The 27,131-nt window shown below is 37.2% G+C and overlaps 3 protein-coding genes across 4 annotated transcripts; 1 reads left to right on the top strand and 2 right to left on the bottom strand.

Moving 5' to 3' along the window:
• Window positions 1-1,279: 1,279 nt before the first annotated feature.
• Window positions 1,280-26,353, bottom strand: LOC137729805 (large ribosomal subunit protein bL21m-like). Of its 2 annotated transcripts, none has more exons than XM_088677130.1 (5): window positions 25,755-26,343; window positions 25,581-25,661; window positions 24,944-25,045; window positions 24,411-24,485; window positions 1,280-1,385 (listed from the first exon to the last, which is right to left on the bottom strand). In XM_088677130.1, exons 1-5 carry the CDS (start codon window positions 26,205-26,207, stop codon window positions 1,335-1,337), a joined length of 762 nt encoding a protein of 253 aa, XP_088533256.1. In that variant the 5' UTR covers window positions 26,208-26,343; the 3' UTR covers window positions 1,280-1,334. The 2 variants fall into 2 exon arrangements, with proteins under 2 accessions (XP_088533256.1, XP_068324940.2); XM_068468839.2 differs by lacking the exon at window positions 1,280-1,385 and adding an exon at window positions 23,694-24,321 and having other exon boundaries at window positions 25,755-26,353.
• On the top strand, window positions 2,038-3,747 carry LOC137729672 (akuammiline synthase 1-like). The gene has a single exon (XM_068468675.2). It carries the CDS (start codon window positions 2,142-2,144, stop codon window positions 3,462-3,464), a length of 1,323 nt encoding a protein of 440 aa, XP_068324776.2. The 5' UTR covers window positions 2,038-2,141; the 3' UTR covers window positions 3,465-3,747.
• LOC137729741 (putative ubiquitin-conjugating enzyme E2 24) lies at window positions 7,118-12,399 on the bottom strand. The gene is made up of 9 exons (XM_068468760.2): window positions 11,362-12,399; window positions 11,119-11,185; window positions 9,465-10,933; window positions 9,196-9,327; window positions 8,585-8,974; window positions 8,426-8,489; window positions 8,155-8,294; window positions 7,748-8,059; window positions 7,118-7,642 (listed from the first exon to the last, which is right to left on the bottom strand). The coding sequence occupies exons 3-9, from the start codon at window positions 10,923-10,925 to the stop codon at window positions 7,373-7,375; spliced, it is 2,769 nt and encodes a 922-aa protein (XP_068324861.2). The 5' UTR covers window positions 10,926-10,933; window positions 11,119-11,185; window positions 11,362-12,399; the 3' UTR covers window positions 7,118-7,372.
• Window positions 26,354-27,131: the final 778 nt, after the last annotated feature.

Raw genomic sequence — 27,131 nt, 5'->3', positions numbered from 1 at the left:
TATTTGCATGCCTTAGTTCCAGCACGTGGAGATCATCAAATACTTGGATAATGATGGACAAAATAAGGAGAAAAGGAGATAATGATGGAGATTTTAGATTGTTTGGATAATTGCATGATAACTCCATGCATTTGGTTGAGTCTAATCCACGCCAAAAATCTCGTGCAATATTCAAGGACTAAGTTGGCGTGTCCCTATAAATACAAAGGCAGTGGCAACGAGAAGACTCCCTCAAATTCAACACACAAAACTGCCCTGCACAAACTCTCGCTTTACGCAAAACCTCTCAACAACCTTGAGATTTTTTCTGCCAACACATCTTCAGTTTGGATAAACAGCACTGTGGAGGCAACCGATGACATCTTCAATTTGGATAAATAACATTGTTGCCGTAGAATCAGCCATCCACGGAGCACCTTCAGTTTAGATAAACAACACAGCGTCGAGCCCGACTGATTATCTATCCAAGTTTCGTTCGAGAGGGATTTTCGAATTCTTATTGGCAGAGGTCATCTCATTAGCCTTCTCGACGAAGTGAGGTGTTACAGGTTACCGCATTTGGCACATTGAAAGCCGAATTTAATATTAAACTTCGTAGAACTAGCAGCCTTGTCTTCAAGCTCTAGAACCCGAAGGCCGAGATGTGTTCCTTCCTCGACCGCAGTCGCAAGATCAAGAAGTCAGCAGCGCGCTTAACGCGACGTTAACACATTTTACTCCTCGGCGGACAAGTTGGCACGCCCTGCACACAATCGAAAGATGTAGTTAGCTTATTAATTACTCGGCCTGCACGCCACATAGGCTTGATAGTTTTTAGGGTCAATAGGGCCACATTGGACAAAAAAGGGCCAAAGGGCCAACCGGCTGGCCCAACTCAGCCATCCGGCTGGCCAAAATTTTCATTATTCCTGTCAATTATATCCAACAGGAATGGTGGACCTTTTTTTTATTTTTTTTTATTTTTTTATTTACAAAATTTTTAATTTTTTTAAAATTCTATTTTTTCCCTATAACTTCCTAAGCCATTACACAACATTAAATTAAAGTAAGTAACATGAAACAACATTAAACAATATGAAACAACATTAAATTTAAATAATAAATTATGTTTGATCTTTGGTTGAAAATAATTTTTTATGATAGGACTAAAACGAGTCATATGATCATTTAGCTATAGGTTAGAGATGAACCCTGCTGCTTCAAGATTCCTTTTACTTTTCTTGTGTGACTACATGGTCCAAGAACTCCAAGGGACGTACGTGAGAGTCATGATTTTATTTCTCTGCCTGCCGACAGTTCTCAATAATTTGATCTGATGATTGTTTTAATCTGCCCTACGAGCCGGCAGATTTCAATAATGTACTGAGAGGTTGGGTTTGCAGGGACTGCAAGGGACAGCCAAATTAAAGTGAAAAACCATACACAATTACTACTGACCAATGGTTGGGAAAAAGATCATTTCTGTATCCATTGTATAGGGATTCTTAGGAATCCTATATTCTAACCGTTCTTCGTATATCGTACGATCAGTTTTTATCAGATACTATTTGTATTTAATTTTAAATAAAAAAAATCAAATGATTTCTGACCGTATGATACACAATGAATGATTAAGATGAATGATACACGATACATGATCAATGGTTAAAATGAATCTGAATGGGATCCAATTCCCAATAATTGTAGTCAGCCATCCTTGTTTGATTGGAATGATTTTTCAGTGTGATCGGTACACGGGATGATACACCACGTGTCTCTAAACAAATAGTGTGATATGTGTGTTAAAAAGTAAACACGTGATGTACCACTTTTGTTCCCGTCACAACTAAAAATTCCTCGTTTAATTGATCATGGTGGTATACTTTTTGCCTTATCTATAGAAACAGTTAATTGAATTATGAACGAATTAGCTCCCACATATCTAATATTTATTTAAATGAATCAAGTGTCACTTTCCATTTAGATTTAAAAAAAAAAAGTAGTTTCCCTTGGAATTTCACATTTATATAGCATATTAATAATAATAATTACAGTAGGCAATATAAAAGCCCAACCCCTGCGTGTTACTATATATAGGAGGCCAGCTGGTCTTTGTTATGATCAAACTCGATCAAAGTCTGGAGCTTGGAGCAAATTAGAAGATGGGGGGTTCAGAGATGATCAATGTTGAAGTAATTCACAAAGAAATAATTAAACCATCCTCTCCAACTCCTCACCACCTTAGATATTTGTCCCTCTCCGTTTTTGACCAGTTTAAATATGAAATTTATTTGCCACATGTTGTCTTCTATCCCAGCAGCAGTGAGGAGCATTCTCTGGTTGCTGAAAAATCCGAGCTTCTAAAGAAATCATTATCTGAGGCCCTCACTCAATTCTACCCGTTTGCAGGGGAATTCAAATATAATGATTCCATCAATTGCGATGATCGTGGAGCTGTATTTCTTGAAGCCCAAGTCAACTGTCCCATGTCCAAGATCTTGGACGACAAACACGGTTTAGAGAACATGGGAAAATTGATTCCAACTCCTGTTCGTTCCAAACACGCACAAGGGGGGCATCTTCTACTAGTCCAGGCCAACGTATTTGAATGTGGTGGATTGGCAATTGCTGCCAGCTTTTTTCATAAGGTCGTCGATGCCTTATCCATCAGCAAATTCATGGAAAGCTGGGCTGAAATTGCCCGCTGCTCTGCCAGCACTACTGATCACCATGTAGTACTTCCTACAGAATTCGGTGTTGCAGCTACTTTGTTCCCACCTCAAGAATATTTTAACTCACCGAAGAAACTCATGCTACCTTTGACCGAAAATTATATGGTAAGGAGGAGGAGATTTGTGTTTGATGCCTCAAAGATTGCTGCTCTCAAGGTCAAAGCTGCCAGTGCCACAGTGCCAAGTCCTACGCGAGTTGAAGCAGTATCCGCGCTCATTTGGAAATGCGCAATGGAAGCATCAAGATCGAACTTGGGTTTTGTAAGGTCATCCACGTGGCGTCATGCTGTGAACATGAGGAAAATATTGGCTCGGCCCTTCGCAGAAAACTTACTGGGAAATTTTTCGTTCTATGCTATATCAAGGGTTGAAGAAAACGAAGCAAATGATCTTCAAATCTTGGTTGCAAAATTGAGGAAGAGCGTTGAGTTACTTAAGGTAAAGCATACTAATGAAATTAGAGCGGAGGATGTAGTTCAATTCTTCAAAGAGTATGGCGAGCTCATTGAAAAGGATGATATGGACAACTATACTTGCTCCAGTCTTTGTAGGTTTCCTTTCTGCTCAGCCAATTTTGGATGGGGAAAGCCATCATGCACACGTTTCCCTCTCACTGAAGGTTTCAAAAATATGTTCTTATTGAGCGATGCAACCGATGGCAATGGCATCGAAGCATACTTGTCAATGAAAGAAGAAGATTTGGTCATGTTTGAAACCAACCAGGATATGCTTACATATGCTTCTCTGCATTAGACGACCATAGAGGTAACGCAACCACGCTTCGCGCCTGCGGCGTTTTCGCCAGACGGTCTTTGCCAGTAGTGCCATCATATCAAAAAGCTCCCGGTCCAGCGCCTTTTGATAATCATCACGACGCCTTATCCTTCTCTAGGTTTATTTAAAAAATAAAAATAAATAAACATCTTCCGAATGTTAAGAAGAAAAATGCAACTAGACTAAGAGCTAGTTTTTGTTATTTGTTGAGTATTCAGAATTCATTGAGATGAGATGTTGTAACCTTTTGGTGGTTTCTTTCGTTGCTTTTGATTCCATAATTTCGATCTCTATGTGAACCGTGAACAATAATTTGTGTAATTATCGAATTTTAATATATATTTTTTATTTAATTAAAACATGAACACATTTGCAAAAGATGCCTCAAAATATGGTCCAAAGACTGGTAGGACGAATGAGGATCCTCTTTGGATTCTCTTTGTGAGGATCCTGAGAATCTTCTAATCGTGTCCGTTCATCGTATATCGTGTTCGTTCATCGTATATCGTGTTCGTTCTTAAGGATCCACAAAATACTCACAAAGAGGATCCTCATTCCGGTAGGACGACCCTAGAAAACTATGGAACGACACAGCCTAGCACAGAGCTAGGCAAGAAATGCTTTCCAAAGAAGCATACAAGGAAGAGGTGGGGCCCACACCTATGTCAGACCTCCATCAACTTACAAACACACTTGCAAATTGTAACTCAGTTGGTTAAGAGCATTCATCTCTGCACCCGAGGTTCATGTTCAAATCTCCTCCCCATTGTTTAAATTAGATTATCCTATCGTTTATTTAAATGAAAAAAGTGAAAAGTATGTATGTATGTACATATGTATGTATATAATACTTACCATCGAGGATTTCTTTAAAAAAATGTATGTATATAATAAATGTATGGTATGTTGGAGTTTATACTATGTTTTCAGCATAGAATCCTAACAAGCAAATGTTAAATTATTTGAAACCACCATTTTGTATTTTTTGTAACCTCTATAATGAAAAGCGTAATGTGAAACAATGTTAGTGAGGTTACATTTTAATATCGTGTGATGTGGCAAGAACAATCACAGTCAAGGCTTGCACTCCTAATCCATGCTATGACAATAAAGAGTAGTGCTCCAATGGATGCAAGACCATTAAAATAAGTGATTATGAAATGAAGTTCTTCAACGGAAAGGTGCACCGTACTGTTGATGTGTTCTTCATTGGCCATAAATTTCTCGCTTGCATAAGTAAAACTTATGAGGGGATTGAAAAATTAACTTTGCCGTTGGTTTCCAGGAAACTAGGCTCTCCGACTCCCATGTCAATTGACACAACGAAAGTTATAGATGAAAAAAGTCATAAACGGTCATCATTGGATAGAATTTTAGAACATCTTCAATTAAATAGTATGATATATAAAGTTGAAAACTACAATTACATAGGCTCTCCGGCTCCTCTTTCACTTGTTGGCAGTAAAATCATTAAGTACCCTTGTATCTATCCATGCAAAGTATCATTCACTGGTAGGACAGGCGAATGGGGAGGGATGGATCAGGTCCTCAGGATCCGCTATGGATCTCCGGTAGCTTTTTGGAGCAGGTCCACCATCTTTAGGGTAAAATATATGGTTGACGGTTTTACTTTTACATCAGAAAATAACTACTGTCTATAGTCTCTGCATTATTTTTTGTTAATTTACTGAATATTTGCCAGGTATAATTATGATATGATCACATTATTCTTTAAAATGGGCAAAGTGCAAGCTGTGTAACACACACAGAGAGCTGGCTTTGGTTCTGAATACACCATGGCATTCTCCTCACTAATTCAATTTCCGTAAGGTAAAACTTTTTACATGCAATAATAATTAGGTGGAAGAGTACAGTGAACTTTCTATACATCTACATAAGGCTATAGTTGGAGAGCCAACGTCTTCTCGCATGCTAGTGGAGTTCACCAGGTTAATTTTAATTTGTAGTAAAAGATATAATAGTTATATACAATGAATTATTTCATAAATATACGTATATATAAAGAGAAATTTCGTGTGTGTTTGTGTGTGTTTTTAGGATGGAGTTCTTAAAAATAAGAGTACCTACGAGATTATTTCGGCAAAAGATATTGGCTTTGTCCATTCTAATGAAACCGGCATCGTTCAATACTTGCGTTCATAAGATTTTAACGAGAACACGGTCTGGTACACCAAATTGAATAAAACAATTGATTGGAAACTTAAAAAATAATTTTTTTTTCTCTCTCCTTTTTGTTACAGTGATCGTCATGCTTTGGTCTCGCCTCTTGCAGGTTTTTATTTTTATTTTTGTTGTCTAAAATTATTGGTAAATCTTTTTCTCATTAGTAATACTAATTAATTGGTTTTTTGGTATTATTATTCAGCTTGGTCATGATCTGGACGAAAACAAATTTGGCGAGGTGCTTAGACATTTCAAGGCATTGGCTGAGACAAAGAAGGTAACAACCAATTAGTTAGACCTTAATTCCATCATCAACTCCTAATGGTTGATTGGTTTTGCACATTACAGTGTCTTACGAACGAGGACATAGAATCATTGGTTTGTCTGGAGGCCATCTAAGTGCCTGGCTACTAGAGAAAAAAAATCCTTTGTCCCCTACCTTATCTTCGACAATCCTTCATCGACTGGTTGTGGTTCTTTCACTCTCTCGAAGAGATCCTATTTGGTGTAGTGATCGCTATCTTGCTCTGTAGACGACGAGAGCAACATTTGTTGGCATCTGTCAATGTTTGTTAGGTGGCTCATAGCAAGACTTCTTTGTTGAGGATGGTAAGATCACCAGAAGGTGATTGGTGCTTTCCTTGTGGTAACTTTACGATAGTTCTTTGGCTTGCAGGGTTTAGTCTTTATGAGTGTTATTTTTATCTTTCGTATTGGTTCAATGTGAGTTCTCTGTGACTAATGAATTGTATATTATTTATGATAAGTCTATAATTGTAGAATTGTAGTGTTTCTTTTAGCATGTGTGGCCTTTTCTTCCTAGTGCAAGAATTTCCCATGTGGTTTTTTTCATCACAAGTACCCTTTTCCAGGACAAACTGTTGGGGCCAAAATTCATGATCATCTACAACGTTTACTAAACTAATGCATGTGAATCTAATCCCACAGAGCCATGAGATTTTAATTTTCTTATATTGCAACTTAAAAGTTTTGAAATTATAACGATTTATGCATTTTTGTTTAATCAATTATTTTAATATTCATTAAATTGATGACATGATGAGTATAAAACTTGCAATTGAGTTGACTTGTAAGCCACATTTGCAATACATTGACTCAATAGCTTATCAATTTAATGGAGGATTGGTGTTCAAATAAACAAAATGTGTAAATTGATACAATCTCAAACATCTTGGTACAACTTGAGAAAATTGAAACCTCATGGTCCATTTAAAAAAAAAAGGGTAGTGCTATTCACATACCCCTTTTTACTTCTCACATACACCTATTAATTTTTACCCATTAATCTTTCATTCGATCCGTTGCCGGATTAAAAGGAATATGTGAGAAGTAAAAATGGATGTCTGGTTAACACCACCCTTTAAAAATCACCTCAAACCTGTAAAATGCAGAGAGAAAAATGGTACTTCTTTTTCTTGGCAACTAACTTCCAACACAACACAACTCTTGCTTTTTATTTCACAAATTCTGTAAGCACGGCATACTATATTACTGATTCATCAGAAACCCATTTTTTATACACATGCAAACCACCATGGATTCTCTCTCTCTCTCTCCCCACCCCAATTTTCTTTTTGGGTAAACAACCAGACTAATTTACATGAGCAATCTTACAGCAAACACACATTGAAAGCATATGGACTTATTTATACACATGACAGGAATATCTTCGCTGGGTACCTTTATATTACAATTTTGCACCATGTGCATTTCTCCGGCCCCATGAACCGGTTGCAGTCAATTCCCTTGCTGGAAAGTGCCTCAACCAATTTTGGAACTAGCTTAGAAAGCATGATTTTGAACCCGGTAGAGCTTCCCTTACTGTGTTTATCTTCAGTTTTCTGGAAATCAATAGCACACCCTACTGGAGCCCCGTCCATATACTCCTTACACGCCGTTAGAATATTTTGGGAGCGCCGAGTGAAGTGTTCGATAACAAGCTCCTCAAAATGCTGCATCAACATTACTAAGTTACCATGTATACCAAACAAACATATTGCACTACTAATTATAACAGAAAGGAAAACCTAATGAGAATCCAGAATCAAGCACTGTACCTTAGGTGGCTTTTGGAGTGTATACAGCATGGACTTGCATGTCATCAGGAATGCATTTTCGTTGTAGCTTACGGAGTTTTTCTCTCCTTGGGTTCTTCCTATCTGTTGATCATACCCAGCTTCATTGAAATATGGCTTGTCGTTAAGCACAAGGGCTTGAAGGGAGAGAAGAACTTGAAGAATGGTGGAGCTCCCTGGATTCCAAACTTCAGTGCCTGTGCCCATCCATGTATTAAGGAGACTGAGACAGACTTTTCCGGACTCGTACAAGTTAGGGTTGACACGTAGCCCACCAGAACTATAGTGTACCATCTACATAAAATTTCAAGATTGACATGCATTAGCACTCACGATGATAAACATCAAAATAAAATTTTCGAACTGCACAAACACATGCGAGTACTTACAGGCGGTTCATGAGGATACTCGGGTGGAAGATAAATATCAAAGAAGAAAAGCCCATCATGATATGGAGTTCCAGGTGCACCAACAATGGCTGCTCGCAGTAGATCCATCCTTTCCTCGAAGGCACGGACATAGATTTGTTCTGTTGATGGGTGAAGTTAAGTTAGTGTTGTTCTTCTAAAGATGTTCAAAAGCACTTTGCATAAGAATATCTCTTGTGTTACCAATGAAAACCATTACAAATTAAACTTTAAAAACAGATGAAGTGCTAACCAGGCAGATCTTTCTCGAAGATGCTCCACTCTTGTTGAACCTTTTTCATCCAGCCTCTTTTCACCTATTACGGAACCGAACAGATAAAAATCACGACTAACTCTGCTATACGAATATATGAAATGGTATGTTTATGGGAAATATTATCATGTTTCTAACCTGAGATAATGCCAACTCCTTGTTAGCACCATGAAAATGGTGGTCGGTGCAATCAGCAACTATGTCAAACTGCCTAAACTGATCTGCACTCTCATTAGCTTTTGAATGTGGAATGCTCTTCTCCTCAAACCTCTCCAGCTCAGTCATTGACTGTTGCTCAGTAAAGAGGTCACAAGTTTCCGCTATTCCTTTCTCATGGGAAATCTCAGATTCATTTCCAACTTTAGAAATACAGGCTGATGACGAAGGACCTGAAAGTGGTGCAGACTCATGGGATCCAAAAAGACTCGCAGCTATGCTTTTGAAAACTCCAATGGCAGCTTGAGGAAGGAAAGAGGAACTAGACTCCCTTGTGTAATCTTTGCCACCATCATCCAAATTCAATGAATCCTGAACATACAAATGTCGTTTAGCTTGTTGCAAGGAAAATGCAGAAAATACAGGCTTCCTCCATGGAATTTCAGAGTTTATGGGAAGCAATAATGTCTAGTTTATTGAAAACCCAAAAAATCAAGCATTCAATAAACTTCATATACACCTAATGTTTCAAAAACACTTGGCATCCAATGAATTGAAAACCGAAAAAAGAAAAAAGAGAGAGAGAGCTCTACCTTTCCCTTCTGGTTAGAAGGTTGCTTTGCATTTTGAATCATCTCTCGGTACAAGTCTTCGATGTCATCTTCTGCAGGAATTGCAGCTGAACCTTCATGTTTGTCAAACCGGAAAATTTCATTAGGGGCCACCTGTAACAATGACCAACAGAAAACTTAAACATGACATGACTATCAAAATTTAAGGGGAAACCAGAGTCAGCAGGAAATCATCTTACACACAGAATGATGAATAAACAAAAAACCAGTAAGGACGGCTTAATGTATACCTTGCCTGTAATACCAGTAGCCCATCTCACTTCCACAGCTCCATCCTTGAAGCCCATAACATTTCCAATGTGAGATAGGTAACATTTATCAGTGTAATCCTCTTGATCCCCACCGCAGTCCTTTTTTTCAGAAGCAGCTTCCTCGCTCATGTCAATCTTTGTGAGCAGATAGTTTTTATCCGCTTGTTCATCAAACTGGTTCTGGACCAACCTGAACACATAATCTCCAAAACAGTAGGAGTAATCTGGGTGCTCAACTAGTTCATAAGCGCTCACAATTTCCTCCATCTGTTTTCCCTCAGAGTAATTTTCTTTAGGTGCAGGGATAGTTTTCCATTGCACCTTTACTGTATGCTCGTTTGCATCCACACCCTTCACGACACCCCATTTTTGGCTGCTAGACATGTGTGGATCATCGCAAGTGCCGTTTTCCAGGACAAACTGTTCAGGCCAAAATTCATGATCATTTACAACGCTGACTGGAACTAGTGTCTGTGAATCTAATCCCAAAGAGTGGCTACCATCTTGCCACGCCACATCAACCTTGGTCCTTGTCTTTATGATGACAAAGATTTCATCGAATTTTGAATCTGCGTTTCTTCTCCTGAATCCTCTTCCTGATATCTTGGGCTTGTTATTCATCTCACAAGTAGATGCATTATGAAAATCCTGCTCCATGACAGCCTTATCGTCAGCAACTTGAAGCATACACCAGTCACCAAGCTGCCAGTTTACATGAGAGAAACATGACAACACATTCAACTTTTTCGGATCCAGCACACGTGGAGGAGCAGGCAATTTCGAATCACAACCCATGAGAACAGAGGCAAGCCAATCAACATACACCAAACCTCCTTCCACAGAACAAACAGTTCCCTCGACTTGATTTTCCCTCCAGTTACTGCATAACCATCTAGTTGATTTGGCAGCGGTTGAGAGTCTGACCTGCACTTTCTGTCCTGGATAATATGGGTACTGTGGATCTTCAAGTAGGTTAGGAGAAATGGGCAAGAGCTTCTCTTGATCCACAGCAGTGACCTCATACTCTGTTCCATCATCAAATACAACCATAACGTGGTCAACCACTCTATGCACCCTTCCAAGCCATGGACCACAAACAACATAATCCCCCACCGAAATGGAGCGGATCTTTGATAGGTTATTGGAGTTGACATCTTTTATTATGTGTCCCTTAACACTCTCCAAATCAACGAACATATTAATCCCAACTACTCTGCCCATCTGCCCAGATGGATCTCTTACGGAGCATACCATGTCTCCATATATGAATCCCCTCTCAAACGAGAGAAAATCATCAATTTTCCCAATGGAAGCCTCCAGGCTGGACAAGATGCTGCTCGCATGCCCGCCATAGAAAGATTCATTTTCATATTGATCCATACTACTACCACTCTCACTAAAACTCTCCCAATCCGAGTCACTGAGGATTGCATTCATCATTCGGATGCCTATGGGAAGATAACCATACATCTCAGTTCGATGTCAAAAATATGAATAGAGGCATGTTTGCAAATCTATTTACGTTGATGCATGTGTCCATGTACATATAAAACATGATTACAAGATAACACAAAATAAATCCAAAATCAAATGAATGAAAATAGTAAAGAGTCCGCGGTGCAGGATTTCTCACCTCAACTGCAAAATGGGAGCAGATAAAATTACAAGCCGTCTGAGAAACTTGGTTAATCTTCACTGAACTGCAAAACAAAGGATCTTTTTGAAATCAATTGCCATAGAAAGCACACAAATCAGAACTAAGTACATTTTATTTCTGCAGCTTAGGATTTATTTGAAGTCTAACACAAATTAGAAATATGTTGGAAACAAACAATAAATGTAAATAGATAGTATAGTAGTAATGTCGACTACATACCTTCTGGGGCAGAATGAATCTTAACACCGTGACAATCCGAGCTTATCTTGAACTCCGACAGGGATGTGTGTAGTCTCCAAAGGATGAAATGATGATTATTGCCACAACATCCTCTGTGATAAACAGATTTGCCGTACACTTTTCCAGTTGATATTTGATAGGGATATCTCCAGTAGGGTACTTTGACCACTAAAACTGGAGATCTAATGCCAAAGGAGATTTGCCCTAAAGAGGGAGGGATAACAGGACGCTACGAGGACTCCAAATGCCAAAGGAGATTTGCCCTACAAGGGTAACATGAGTCAACAAAGGACTCCGAGTACCAAAGAAGATTTGCCCGATCGGAGGGGTGAACTTTTGACTACAACCAATTACCCAGAAGAACTTCAAAAGGGAGATTTTCCCAACTGCAGAATTATCAATGGATTGCAACTGGCAGATGAGATCTTTCTCAGAGGTTGAGGTGAAGCTTGCCGAAATAGCGAGGAGAATGCCAAAGGAGATCGGCCCTAAAGAAACACTGGAGTTTGAGATAAATTGATGACAAGTCAACAAAAGAAGCACTCTTCTAGGAAGTCAACCAACGAAGGGGAACTTCAGTAACTTTTGCCAAAGGAGATCTGCTCAAGAGAGCTGAACTAGTTGATATAATATATATAGAGACATGCACACAGGAGATGTGCCCCAAAAGGAAGCCGAAGTTTCTGTCAGGAATTATCTACTGCCAAAGGAGGTTAGCCGAGCTGAACTAACCAACAGAATGCAGAAATGAGACCAACAAAGTTCAATCCACCTAACAGAAGTATGTCTTTACGCTTGGTTTACTGCAGTTCAGCCAAAGACTGCATCATCTCTCAGACAGGTAGAACAACCTTCACCGAGAAAGATCTTGAGAGCTTCTATAAACAGTATAAGATCTTGAGAGCTTCTATAAACAGTATGATACTTCAGCAACAACACTACCTTAATATCTGCAAAAACTCTAAGAAATATACAAAATAGCCACTTTTCAAGGCCAACAGTGATAAGAGCTTCTGTGAACCTGCAAGAGTCACCTTTCTTTTTTAGCGTGAAAGTTAGAGGGGAAAAGGTTCGAGAATACGAGTAGATGCAGAAAGCAGAATATGTTACTTTTTACTAATCGCTTTAGTTCCCCGTGCGTGAAAGGATGCCTCGAATTGTTAAAGATTTAGCATCTTTGTGAAACAACCAAACCAAAGCACTTTAATATCTTATGGAAATTTTGCATCTTTAGCATGTGCTCTTTTTCTGGATGCGTATTGTTACTATTTTGTTTTTTGCTATCTTCTATAACCATTAACAAAAGGGTTCTCTAGATAAAGACCATTGCAACTTTTATTTCCTAGACAAAAACCCACCTAGTTATAAACATCCAAACAAAACCCAAATTTAAGTATAGAAGTAATTGACTTATTATTACAAAATATTTACAATTTGTACTACATGACATTCAAAATAAAATCAATAAATGTTATTACTCCCCTTAATTACAATAAAAAAATATAATTATTGCACATATTATTACCCCTAACACACACATATCTACTTCAAATGTATATATTACTACCATAAGCTCAAATAACATATACCTATATTTAAATTTATGGTGAGCAAATAACATATATTATGTAGGTAAATTAATATTGAATCAAATAACATTCTTTTATTTTGTAGGTAATTTATTTTCCATGTATTATTACATATATTTGGCACATTTTATTATTATAAGATATATGTACAAATAATAGGTAAATTAATCTTGAATAAAATACAATTGCTTTATTTTGCAAGTACATTAATTTTGAATCAAATAACATATTTTCATTGTGTAGGTATTTTATTTTGTATGTATCATCATATATATTGGGCACATTTTATTATTACATGTACAAATAATAGGTAAACTAGTATTGAATAAAATAATTGTGATAGCCCGTTCCGAAATAATTTACCGATAGCGTGGGAATGACGTTTTTGCCCTTACTCGTTAGTGATTGCGTGTGTGTGTGATTGGGCTACGTTTTGGATCAATTGGGTTTCTTCCCACATATTTGGACCCAATGAGAGTTTGGCTTTGGCTTTGGTGATTGGTTAAAACATACACACACACATCCACACATGCACACGTGTACCCTTTTCTTCCTTTCCTGGTTATGTCTCTCTTATCCTTCTCGACACTTCTTCCATTTTCATCATATTTGTACGAACAACATCACACCTCACAATTTTGGCATGGATTGAGGTTCCAAATAACTTCTTCGTGTTCCTTGTGACCTAACCAACACGCTCATACCCTTGGTTTGGCTTGGAACCCTCGAAAACCCTATGAATCCGTGGACTTCGTCGATGGTACTATTCACATGCTCGTGATCGTGGAGGTTTTATCGAGTTTTAAGATCACAGGGAGTCTTAAAACTTTCTCACGAAGCTCGAAGAGCAAGTTTGAAGGATTTCGGACGTCGGGATAGCAAGTTCTAAAGTTCGGCGAGATTCCGGCATTTTTGGTGCTTCAAAGTGGTGAGGACTAGCGCATCCATGCGAGGTTCGAGGGCTATGACCCTTCTACGTATCAGTGAGTGGGTTTTTGTTTTCAATATATATATTATGACTGGTATTTTTTCAGAAATTACGTTTTAATGGTTTTATAATTGAAATGCCATGTTGAATATCGTTGATATTATTATTGTGATTGTGTTGGTTATGCTTTGGTACCGCGGACGCTCAGGTAAGTCAGGTGAGTATGTTTGTTAGTGATAGTTGTGATGATGATGAGATTGAGTTATAGCTCATATTCCTGCACCTCGGTGTTTGTGCTCCGCCAGAGTAGGCCTAGCCTTCACGTGATCGTTCACCTCCTGCACCGTACGCTCACCTTGGATAGACCACTATAGGTGGTTCTGACTCGTAAGTGACTTGTGATACATCGCACAGTCTTCACGTGATCGTAGCACTAAGCGTATTAATATACACCAGCCTGTCATACATACCACTATAGGTGATTCCGACTCGTGTGCCGGATAGTGGTTGATGAGCTATAGATTCAACCGTACAGGTCACTTTAGGTGACTCCGGCTGACGTATTGATATTACCGGCATATTATGATTTGTTTTATCTCACCTGCTTGATGCTTATACTGTTTGATTGGATATTTTGACATGGCATATTCTGGCATGGCATATTTGAGCTTTATCGTTTTTTTTTTGCATGATTTGATATACAAGTACGTATAGTATTTTTTGGGAAAGTATACGGGTTTTACAAAGAGGGGTTATTACTTGATATTGAAATGGTTTGAAAAACAAAAACTTTGTTTTTGCCCACTCACGTTTTCTGTTTTGCGCCCCTCCAGGTTTTAGGTTGTGGTGACGTTGGTGGTGAACGAGGCATCGGGGCAGTTCTGACAGAGCACCCTCCATGTAGGATTTTCTGGTTATCGCTTATGTAGTACTTGTTTATTCTGGACTGCACTTAGGATACTTGAACTTCTACTTTGCGTTTTTTTTTTCCTTCCGTTTTCATCACTATCATTCACTGATCTTTTTATTGTAAATTATCTTGTTTGGCTTTATTTCCTCGTATTTTCACTCTAGTGCGGAAGTACTTCCGCACTGCGCACTTGGCTACGTCACCTTCACGTGACGGCCAGCATGCCCCAATATTTGGATTGGGGGGTGTCAATAATAACATTTTTTTATGTAGGTATATTAATTTGCATATATTTTTGCATGAATTTTTATGTATATCATGCATGTTTTTTTTGTTGTTATGCGTGTGTGTGTGTGTGTGAAATAATTTACCTACATTTATATGTAAAATATAATTTTATTGACTTAACTAAGCATGTATTACTACATTTATTAGGCATGTTTTATTGTTATTATATATTATGCAATGAATGTATTATTTTTTTTATTTTGGTAAAATCATTAATTCTCCCTTATAATTTGTATGGAATTAATTGTGTAAATCAAACATTCAAATAGGGGTGTTTTGGGCATCGAAATTTTTTAAATGTGTAAATTCAAATATAATTAATGAATTTGCTGATGTGGAATCTAGTCAATGAGTTTTATTCCAGTAAAAAACTTATGTCGGGTTTTATGTGGAAAAAAATAAGTTTCAGAGACTAAAGTCATATTTTCAGTTAACAAAAACCAGCAAACTTTAGAAACAATAATTGAGAGAGTAGCTGCTTGAGATTTGCATACCAATTGAGGATTTGAAAAAAAGACTTGGATTTTCAGTATCCAAAATACATTTGAGGAGAATTTTGGAAACACAAGCAGGTTAAGGCTGAAAAAAGTGAGTGTGATACCAATATATTGTACTCATATAGGAATCACACTCCTACAGTGCACGGGAAAATTTAGAGTGTGATACTGCAATCAATATTTTGAACTCACATTAGTGTAACAGTAGTGTTATAGGTATCAAACTCAAGTTGTTTGATTCCTACATATAGGTATCACATTCAAATTAATGTGGAAGGCCTAAGGGAGAGTAAAAATTAAAACCAGAAAGAAGCTCTGACTCCAACTAAATCATTTGTGACAAGAATCAAACATCTTCCAACGTTTCATCGATAAACATCTTCCAACTAATAATTTCAAATTCTAGTACGAAATAAAAAGAGGATGCAAGCCATTTATAAATTATAGTAACTACCAAAAAAAAAACCATACTTTCTATAAGTGGGACTTCAAATTGACATCCATACTATTTCTTCCAAACCTCACGTATCCACAATTCCACATGCAACCCAAAAAGTATTAAATTTCCAGAGGAACCCATTAATTTCTGTATACAACTGTTCACATATTAAATTCCTTCTATCCCATTAACCATTTCTTCCAAAAAAAATCACCAAAAGAAATCATGAAAAAAACTAAATTGGTACACTAATCACTTCAAGAACTTCCAACCCAGAAATTTTCAATACCCAATGAACTTAAAAGTCTAAAACTTTCTAAATATCCACCAAAAAAACAATCATATAATCAACAAAAACAAGTGTGTGCGGTGCACGTACCATTAGGAGCCTCTGAAAAGCAGGGGAAACCATGGCAAGAAAAAGTTACGAATACAGCCAGTAATACTGAGAAAACATCAGAAAGCCATCAAAAGCTGACAAGAGAAAGTCGACCCAGGACACAATCCCTCGGAAGAATATCAGCCGTCTCATTTTCCGTCACTTTCTAGCACTATCTTTCCCACGTTTTAGCTAGGAAGAGATGGGATTCCAGATACGGAGATGCTGCTGCTGCCCGGTTCGGACACATCCCTCGCGGCGTCGCCGAACCTCGAAACCATTGATGGGCACGGTGGATGGGCGCGCATGCAGAGACAGAGAGCTTTTTTTTCTTCTGAAATTTGGATTTTGGTGATGGCTCACTAATTTGGAGGGGTTGGAGTGCGGGTGGCAGCCAATTGGATTATAAGACATACGGCGAAAGAATATACCAACAGTATCGGACACAAATACTGTTGAAAGTACAACTAACTCATGGAACCTTTTTCTATCAAATTACCATTTTACCCTCTCTTTTTTTGCTAAGAATGATTAATGGAACAAAGCTTGGCTGTAGAAAGCCAATGTGGCTTCTCCTTTCTTTGACACATGTCTAATTCTTTTTTTTTTTTTTTTTTTTTGGTACAGAATTATCCAGCTTGAAAAGCTAATTGGACAGGTGTTTGGGCCAAAAATATTGGTGTGGACCGAGTTAGGAGTTGTTCTCGACTCAGCAGTATGTTTCTGGAACCATTGCGAATTCTAGTTATTATGGGTCGCTTGGGCTGAGTCCTAGCATGAGGCGGATTGATGGGGTAAGTCGAATCCTAGTATAACAAGGAGTCTCAATGGAATGAGGATGCTGAGATTCGAGAAGTGAATGTGGCCGGATAAAGAGGTTGGTTCGAAGTCCTAATGGAGGTAGGATTGACCGAGACTTAGTTAGATTAGGTTAAAGAATCCTAATCCGAGTGTAGTTTTGGTTCGGCCATGATGAGATTGGCTGCTATAAATAAGAAGGGGGTGCATCATTCTAAACTCATCCAATTCAACACACAAACTGGCCCGCGCAAACTCTTGCTCTACGCGAAACCTCTCAACAACCTTGAGATTTTTATTTTCTTTTTCTGCCAAGACATCTTCAGTTTAGATAAACAACACTGTGAAGGCAACCGGTGACATCTTCAGTTTGGATAAATAGCATTGTTGCCGTAGAATCAGCCTACCCCGAAGCACCTTTAGTTTGGATAAACAGCACTGCGTCGAGGTCGACTGGTTATCTACCCAAGTCTCGGCCAAGAAGGACCTTCAAGTTCTTGTTGGCAGAGGTCGTCTCATTAGCCTTCTTGGCGAAGTGAGGTGTTACAGATTACTAGACTCGGCACATTGAATGCCGAGTTGTTTTATGATTAGATACTCACAAGTAAGTTTTAGAGTTCGGCATTCTAAGGGCTGAACCACGTTTACCATCAAGATATACATCTCTTTTGAGTACTTGTGTCCATATAGTTTGGTACCGGTTCGGTGTGCTTATACTCTTACGAATATAATCACCGTAACCGAACCCGGCACCGACAATCCGTGAACTTCACAAGACTAGCAGCCTTGTCTTCAGGCTCTAAAACTCGAAGGTCGAGACGTGTTCCTTCCTCGGCCACAATCGCAAGATCAAGAAGTCAGTAACGCTCAACGCAACATCAACACATTTTACTCCTCGGCCGACGAGTTGGCACGCCTTGCATCAACCGAAGGACGTAATTAGCTTATTAATTACTCAGCCTGCACGCCACGTAAGGTTGGTAATTTTTAAGGTCAACAACAGGTGTCAAGTTAAGGAGCGACATTGGCTTTAAGCAGGAACTGATGGTAATTGTTCAGCAACCAAGCTTTGTTCTTATGTAAGCCCTACATTCATCGCAGACGAGGGTGCAGCCAGATTGGCTAGGCTCCCCCCATATTTTAGATTATAAATAAATGGTGCGGTTCACATAATAGATTATAAATAAATGGTGCGGTTCACATAATAGATTATAAATAAATGGTGCGGTTCACATAATAGTTACAAACATTAGTTAAAACACTTAGAGAATTAAATTATAGAGAAAAATCCTTCTCTAAAATAAATTTTATTGTTGATTTTATAAAGGGAGATACACAAATGTAATAAACATCAGAAGTACTTTTAGATGATGCAAAGCACTTGTTTTTGGTTTATTTTTTAAGAGAAGATAATATACTGTGGCAGCAGCCCATATTTTTGGAATATTTTGTAGAGAAAAAAGAAGATGATATTCGATATATTAGGGCTAATAAGGGCTTGAAGAATGAAAAAAGGGGGTGAGAATCGAACTTTTGTCGCATGATTAATATCAAGTGTGATGTTTTATTGTTTGCTGAGAAATGTGTAGTATCAGAATACCTCACGTGCATGCATCATGCATGGTACGTGTATAACTGATTCATGATTGTTAATATTATACTCTAACATAATCGTTCACTCATAGCATATCACGTGAATTCATCAATTCACATAATAACCAAAGATGAAGCATTTAAGAAAGATGAGAGTACAAAACAAAAAGGCTACGAACATGGTTCGGTCCTCTTTTAGGCAAAGTCTCGAAAAGATGAGTAAACTTTTAATGCCTTGCCCTAACAGCACTAGAAATTAGACATTCAGAATGCTAAAAGAATATAGGCAATGGAAAATGACTAATTCCTAACTACCAGACCTTTACGTCCACATATAATTTTTTATATATTTGCTTTCTCTGCTGCTACTTTCTCTAATCTTTTTGGGTGAATTATTTCAAACTGTCAAATCCTTCTTGTGCTTTTTGTTTTTTTGTTTTTTATGGAGAAATTATAGTTGCATACTTGCATGGAATTTGTCTTTTGGTTGTTACGTATCTGCCCTAGATATTACTTCCGATTCATCCTGGTGTCCTCGGCGGCTCGTAAGGGACCATCCATGTTCTTTCGAGGTATAAAGATTTGCATTCATTGGTCCCTTCATCGTTGGTAATCATTTAAATTATACATACACATACATACACACATACATGAACGCTCAAGCAATAATGGGTTAGTAAGTTAATATGACGTTAATAGCTTGTTGGATTAGCAAGTTAATATATATATACACACACACACACACATACATACATACATGAATGCTCAAGCAATAATGGGTTAGTAAGTTAATATAACGTTAATAGCTCGTCGGGCCCACTTCATAACAAAATTTTATAATCCCAACTGTTTATTTTAAAGTGCAAAAAGTTAGTCAAATCAAACAAATTGACGACTTGAGTAATCTTTTGCAGTAATTGTTTTCAAATAATGGTCTTTAAAATCTCATATCATGATATTTTGTTGGAAAGTAGACCCAAACGAGCAATTATAAGCCCCATATTAACTTACTGACTAGTATATATATGAAAATAATTTTTGTACGCTCTTAATTCTATCATTTAATTTTTATTTATTTTATTCAATCCAAAAATTCAAAATTTACAAGAGTTCATATTTTTTAGCAAAATGATGTGAAAAAATCCAGTTAGTACGTAATCATCTTATAATATAGACATATATGGTGGATCATCTGGAAATGCATTGATGGTTTTAATTTGTATGTTGCGCATCTCAAAGCTTTGATAGTTTAAAAACCCTAGTAGTATATGCGCAGGAAGTGTAGTAGTACCCCACGAGATCAACAACTCTAAAGAGCTAACTTGTATAATAAGTTACACCGTTTCAGTAGCGTCTCAAGCAAATAATACAAAATCATATCATTACAAGTTTTTATATTGCTCGCACAGATCGTCACCATAATGATATACTTATGTCATACAAGTTCTTCTTATAGTACTTAAAAAAAAGGAGACGACGGACTATGATTTAGCTCAAATAATTCATTCTTAATATAAAATATATTGTTATAGCAAAACAATACAAGTTTAGACGAGGAGAAGACGGATCTAGGAGACGATTTTAGTTTTCAAACCTTGATTATTCGAGGGTGATGGTTTTGGAATAAAGTTGGTCCAGCAGTAGTGTATCTATACCGTTGAAGGTGCATACAACATAATTTCCATCTTTTAAATATTTTAAGCCTTCAGAGACAAAAGCGGTGGTGCAAGGATCACGTTCTTCCATTCACTGAATGTGCGTTTCATTAAAAAAAAAAAAAAAAAAAAAAAAAAAAAAAAAAAAACACAAATAATAACCGAACTACATAAAATGAGCTGAAGTTTTATCATAAAATTAATTAATTATATAGGAGTAATTCAACTTCTTATAAGCCGTTATAAGATTGTTTCTTTCACCGATTTGAGATTATTTTACTTTCACATTCTCATATGCTTTACACGTGTGTCGAATTTTCAAACCACACACGTAGACAACACGAATTGAGTGACGTAAAACACATGTAGTCGTTTAACTTCACATGTGAGCAACCTTTCTCTGACGTTATAAAGAAGGTTAAAATTCATTGTAAAACTAATTGACCATATAGAGAGCAATTACGTATACTCATATTATGACACCATGCATGATTTCTTCATTTTGGTTATAGATGTGCAAACACATACCCCCTCTATATATTATACCGTCCCCTAGCGCTACAATTGATATTATCCAAATCGAAACTCACAGCTCCACATGAACAAAGCAGCAGGACTTGCATAAAGCAACCTCTTGGGGGTCAACATGCAATTAGCAAGTATTTATCTAGTCTATAATCTGATGATATTCATCGTGAATTTTATATCTAATGGTGTTTAATCTTGAACATTTTGATTCGACTAACATGGATGAGAAGCGATCGAGGAGATAAATTAACTTAGTTTATCATGAACAGAAACTTGATATTATAATTAGTGCTCATTATTAGTCCAAGACAATCATTAAGAAATTAAAGTTTAGGAAATATATTAAACTAATCATCGTCGGCCGGATCATATTCTGTTATAGTACAAAGACAGAGAGAATTAATTAACTAATGACATGCGTACGTTAATTTAAGATGGTATTAGTGGAGATTTATTTGGAGAATCTCTTATGAATGAGATGAAGTGGGGAAACTATTAAAGTGACAAAGATTTCCATTAACATAATCATATTAAATTAAAAAGTGGGTTACAAAAGTGCTTTAGGGAAAATGGCCAACTCTGTATACAAATATAGTACGTAGTTGAAAGAGGATTTATAGGTGGCAAACAGAAAGTGATTAATCCACTTAAAAAAGCACTTTTATTCATGGAAGGGGGATATTCTCATATTACTGTATACCTCTTTAGCTGGTTCTTCTACCATCCGGACCAACAGCAATACAAAAGATTAGACTTCACAGAAAAATAAATCATAGAAGTAGATTTAGTTGGGACTCTCAGGATCTCGCAGTCTGAGACTGAATAACTGCGTACCTTGGATCGTTCAAAAGTGAAATCTAGACCTTTGATTTTTGTAAGGTGGGCTAGTTAGATTGATTAATGAAGCTCGTGATATTTAAAATAAGTGGTCGAATTTACTTGGTTCATCAGTTTCGGACTCGAGATCAAAAAAGAATCTCAATGCGGGGTTAGTTACCCAAATGACCTATTACAAACAATCTCCAGCTGTCCCCCTTAGGCGTTATTGCTTCTTCCACTCCCTCTTACTGAACACGTTTACAATTGCTAAGTGCTTACTTAAAATTAGATCTCAATTATCAATTCGAATCATGGGTTATAAATTGAGATGTTCTCTTGTATAGTTGAGATCTAAATTTAAGTAAACGTGCAAAATAATATGAGAAATTTCGTAGATGACAAATCATGAGTTACAATCTCATAAATTACGACAAATTATGAGATCATATTTCATTCATAACGACAGATCACAAGTTTACATCTCATAAACAGAAGGGAAAACCAAATTCTTACAGGCTAAAACCAAATTCTTACAGGCTACAAACTAATATGGTGGTGGGGATTAACGTAACTGGCATGCACAGGAATGCATTTCTTGAAATGAAAAGAATCGTGGGACCCTAGACAAAGAAGTGGAATAATGACCAAAAGTGATAGGTTTCATCCTGATCAAGTTTTGGGTCAACGAAACAGATATGTATATGTATGTGTATGTGTGTGTGTAAATGTGTGTGTTTTTGTGAGACTTGTCCTGTAATGTATTTTAACGATTTAGCATGTGTGTGTATATGTGTGGGTGTGTAAATGTGTGTGTGTTTTTGTGAGACTTGCCCTGTAATATATTTTTAACGATCTGAACTGTCTGTTTTTTAGAACATGATTCATATATCATCATTGGAAAAAATTAGAGAAATCTAAAACCATTAAGACATTCATTTGTAGTAAAGAAAATAGACGAATATGGTTCTATAAAGAAACCCTAAACACTTAACCCAATAGTCATATGGTTTTAGATTTTGAGATTTTTGGTAGATATGATTTTTGAGGAAAAGCCTAAAAGATAAACGGTTTGAATCGTTGAAATAAACCCTACAAAAATATATGTAAAAAATTAGGTAAAGAAAGTAGTAGACAACATGTGCTGCAGTTTGCTTAGTCCATTTACACCATTATTCGCAACGAAATTTTACACCATTATTTGAGTAATGAGAAGGATTGGAGTCTCGGCCTTCTCTCTCCATCCATGGATTATATAAGCTGATGTAAAATGAATTTAAAGCCAATCCTTCCTCTTCAGATGTTGGTTTAACTACATTGGCTACAACAGATGTACTCGCCCTATATACCTGAATTCAAATTCATTTCCCGCTGTCTAGATTAATTTAAAACAAAAATCAAAAGACAATCCTTTCCCAATTTGGTTGCCATATATTTAGCTTCAACATAGAAATATACAACAATTAGACTGAAGAATCTGATTACATCATAAGGTCACAACTGAAGAGATCGACAAAGTTTGAATTGACGTAACATAAAACCTATTAGGGGTGTGATATTCACATACCTCTTTTTACTTTTCACACACCACTTATTAATTTTTGTCATTCAATCTTTTTCATTTCATTTAATCTAATGATCGGAAATTAAAAATGTGTGAAAAGTTAAAAATGATGTACATATCTATTAGTCCGAAAAGGTCCGAAAGTGCCACGTAGCTCGGAAATTAATGGTCTAAGTTAGTGTAACCTTAGTGATTTTTTTATTTTTTTTATTTTAATGTTGGTGAATCATGGATGTACTAGTCCAAATTAGAAACCACTATCAAGGTTCCGCAAGTTGACCAAAAACAAATCACACATTAACAAAAAGTGAACGCTGCAAAAAGGTATTAGCTTAGTGTTTCACATACTCTTCATTCAACTGAAAAAAGGATACAACTTGAATCTTAATTTCCACCAATAAAACTTACAACTTCGATTCAATCCAAGTTTCGACCAACATCCATATATGACACGAGAACAAAACAGCGACATTCCGTACAAGGAATTGTGCAAGAAACGCTCTCGTGGTTCATGCACGAGTTGCATCATCGTTCACGTGTGACAAGAGTCAAGACCGAGCACGAAGGAAAGATTACTTAAGACCGTGAGGAACAAAACGGATTCAATCAGCTCAGGGTTTTTCATACTTTGCACTTCTAAATACAGAATGGCAAAGATTTGTGACACAAATCCTGCAATAACTACCCCCGGGTTCGGTTCTAAATTTTCTATTTTGAATGACATCCAAAAATGTGCATGGAGCAACAGAGGAATCTGATCGTGCTCACCATAAAACCACAGCATTATGAACGGAGTGCCATTATTGCTAATGTTCAGCGATGGTGAACGTCTATCCTAAGCAGCGACTGCAACCTTTTCCGTTTTCTTTCCAGGTGCCTTTGAAGGCTTTTCAGTGACTACAGGCTCTGGTTTCTCAATCCCTTGAACATCAACTATCCTCAACTTAGTCAATTCCTGAAAAGAGACGCCAAGAAAAATGATAATCATTGTACTAAGACAAGAAATTGTGACTGCTCGGACAAAGGATTTCTGAAAATAACTACCTGGCGATGTCCTTTGGTTCGACGGTAATTCTTCCTCCTCTTTTTCTTAAATATAATTACCTTTGCATCTAATGCCTGAGATGAGAAAAAGGAACAATACAAATATAAACTCCAAATTTGAAGAGAAACAAAGTATATACATTGTAAAGTGCGAGTCAAATTCTTATCCCACTATTTTCGGCCATAAAGAATTTGGTGAAATTAACAATATGTGATACACTACATTAGCGCACGGTATACAAGTTATGAAGCTTGATTACAACAATGACCTTTTTCTTCTTCCGCATTGCAAGTTTAAGAAGCAGAGTTTCTAAAAAAAAATTGAAAAGTTAGAGTTTTCTTTCTAAACCCCTAAACCCTTTTTCTTTCAAAATTTAGTTTCTTTCGACAACATAGGTTTTTCCCCACCCTCAGCCTATGGGGAAAAACCTCTCAAGCAAAAAGAAATCTTACATTGAAACCCAGGTCATACGCACTGACACTCACATACACAGAGTAAGAAAAGAGAAACTATGCTGTGGTGTCACACTTACATGCTCCTCAACAACGGCATGAACTGCTGCGTCTGGTAATATGGGCCTACCGATTATTGTCTGACTGCTTGAACCCAGCATGAGAACCTTGTTCAATACTAACTGCAATAGACAACCATTCAAAAGAACAAACAATTGAGTTCATATATGAAATTAAAAGACTGTATCTACCAAAAATTTATGAAATAATACAAGACTTTGATCTTCAAAAAGGCCCTCATTTCGTATACTTTGCTAAGTTCTGAAATAGACATCTCGAGACCTATTACAAAACAACCCGGAAAGGATAGAATCAAAAGACAACAAAAACCAAATGTAAGTTTGCTAGTTTGACTTGCCCTCTTGAGGGCATGGATATAAATCGAACACCAATGGAAAAGAAATAACATCAAAATTTTAGTACTTCGAACTAAGGTAGCCCTCAATGCTGATCACAAAACCATCTTCCTAGTCTAGTATATTTACCAAAACCGGTGCAAAGTTTTCATCTTCCTAGTCTAAGATCTCACCAAAGTATTCATTTCCACTTGTAAGCCCATAACGTACCAGATCAATTCATAAAGCTCACAAATGTCTACAACAAACAATGTCATCATGACACCGAAATACACACCCACAACAATTAATCTGTACCGACCTTATCATTCACTTCGCAGAATTTCAATTTTTCGGTAAAAATGCAGTCCCCATTGCTAACCTTGAACTGATGCGAACCAACCTACAACACACAAAATCACGTTGATCAAAACCCAATTCTACAAATCCAACAGTCTCATCAACGCCGAAAGATAATAATCCACTACACACGAACCTGAACCACGGCAAAAACTGGCTCATAGGGCTTGAAAACCCGATCAGACCTCTGAAGCGGCCCAATCACTTGGTACCCAATGGCGGCAGCCTCCACCTCTTTCTCCTCTGGAGTATACTCTCTTTTCGAACCGCTGCAGCGGTACGCACTCTCGTCCTCACTGTCCCCAACTCCTTCACTTTCATCGTCATCTTCATCTTCATCTTCATCATCGTCACTGTGCTCATTATCTTCATCTACGTCGCCGATTCGGGGTTTCGAAGAGAAATGGCGGGTAAGCGAGCAAGTGGGATCGGGGTTGGAGAAAATGAGAGAGAAATTGGAGGTGAGGGTTTTGAGGGGTTGGTAGATGGGGAGAGGAGGTGGGGTTGGGAGGGAGTGGAATGAAGGATTTTTGGAGAAGAGGGCGGAGGCGTGGCGGGTCAGAGCTTGGAGGGGCCGTCGGGTCGCCATGAGCGTCGTTATGCAGGCCTTGGTTTTTGAATTTTGGGCGTTTTTGAGCTTGGCTTCGGCCTCTCGGGGCTAGGGTTTAAGCTTTCGCTTCAGTTTGGGGTTTTTGAGGTGGCCGATGTTCCGGTTGGTCATTGGGGGTTTTGTTTGGAATTTGCAAATTGCTTCGAGGGATTTGGTAAGAGAATCTCTCAACAGTGGGAGAGATTTTTTTAGTCTGATCGTCACATGTTACTAAATAAATAGTAGAGTATGTGTACTAAAAAGTTAATAACTTAAAAAATAAAATTTCCTTCCATTGTTATTAAAACACGTGGTGTACCACTTGTATTCCCGTCACAATTGAAAATTTCTCCAAGAGCGGAAGATCTCCCATCACCTCATATTTTTTTACATAATTTTTATTCTATCGTTATAACATATTGTGCTAAAAATATAAAGTAACGAAAAATTCAAGAAGAGTATCATTTTGAGAGAGTTTCCTTAACATTTTTCATTTCTTTTATAAGGAGCAGTTTTATTAGAAGAGTTATTAAAAACGCGTTAAAATTTGATTAAAAATTTTAATATCTTTAACATTATTTTAGAAATCAACTATTTAGACTGAATTTTATAAGTTATGCTTTACCTAGCATTCCTCATTTAAAAGCACATAATTGGTTCAAATGTGTCATCAGTCCTCTGTTACTCATTTTTAAATTCAGATCATTTCAGAATTTTGCAATCTAAAATCGACGTACTGACAATTCGAGAGAGAGAGAGAGATATGATTACTTGTATTTTGTAAGGTGGGTCAAAGATAAACTAATAGGGATCGTAAGATTTAAAATGAGTAATCCGATATCTAAATTATTCAATCTGTCGGATTCGGATTGCGAAATGTGGAGAGGATCTCAAATTATATTTTTAATGGCACACAATTGGTCC

Source organism: Pyrus communis, chromosome 10 (genome assembly GCF_041283825.1).
Source record: "Pyrus communis isolate YQ-2024b chromosome 10, ASM4128382v1, whole genome shotgun sequence".
Classification (NCBI taxonomy): domain Eukaryota; kingdom Viridiplantae; phylum Streptophyta; class Magnoliopsida; order Rosales; family Rosaceae; genus Pyrus; species Pyrus communis.
Note: the sequence above shows the minus strand (reverse complement) of the source record. Positions and strands in the feature narration are given on the sequence as shown.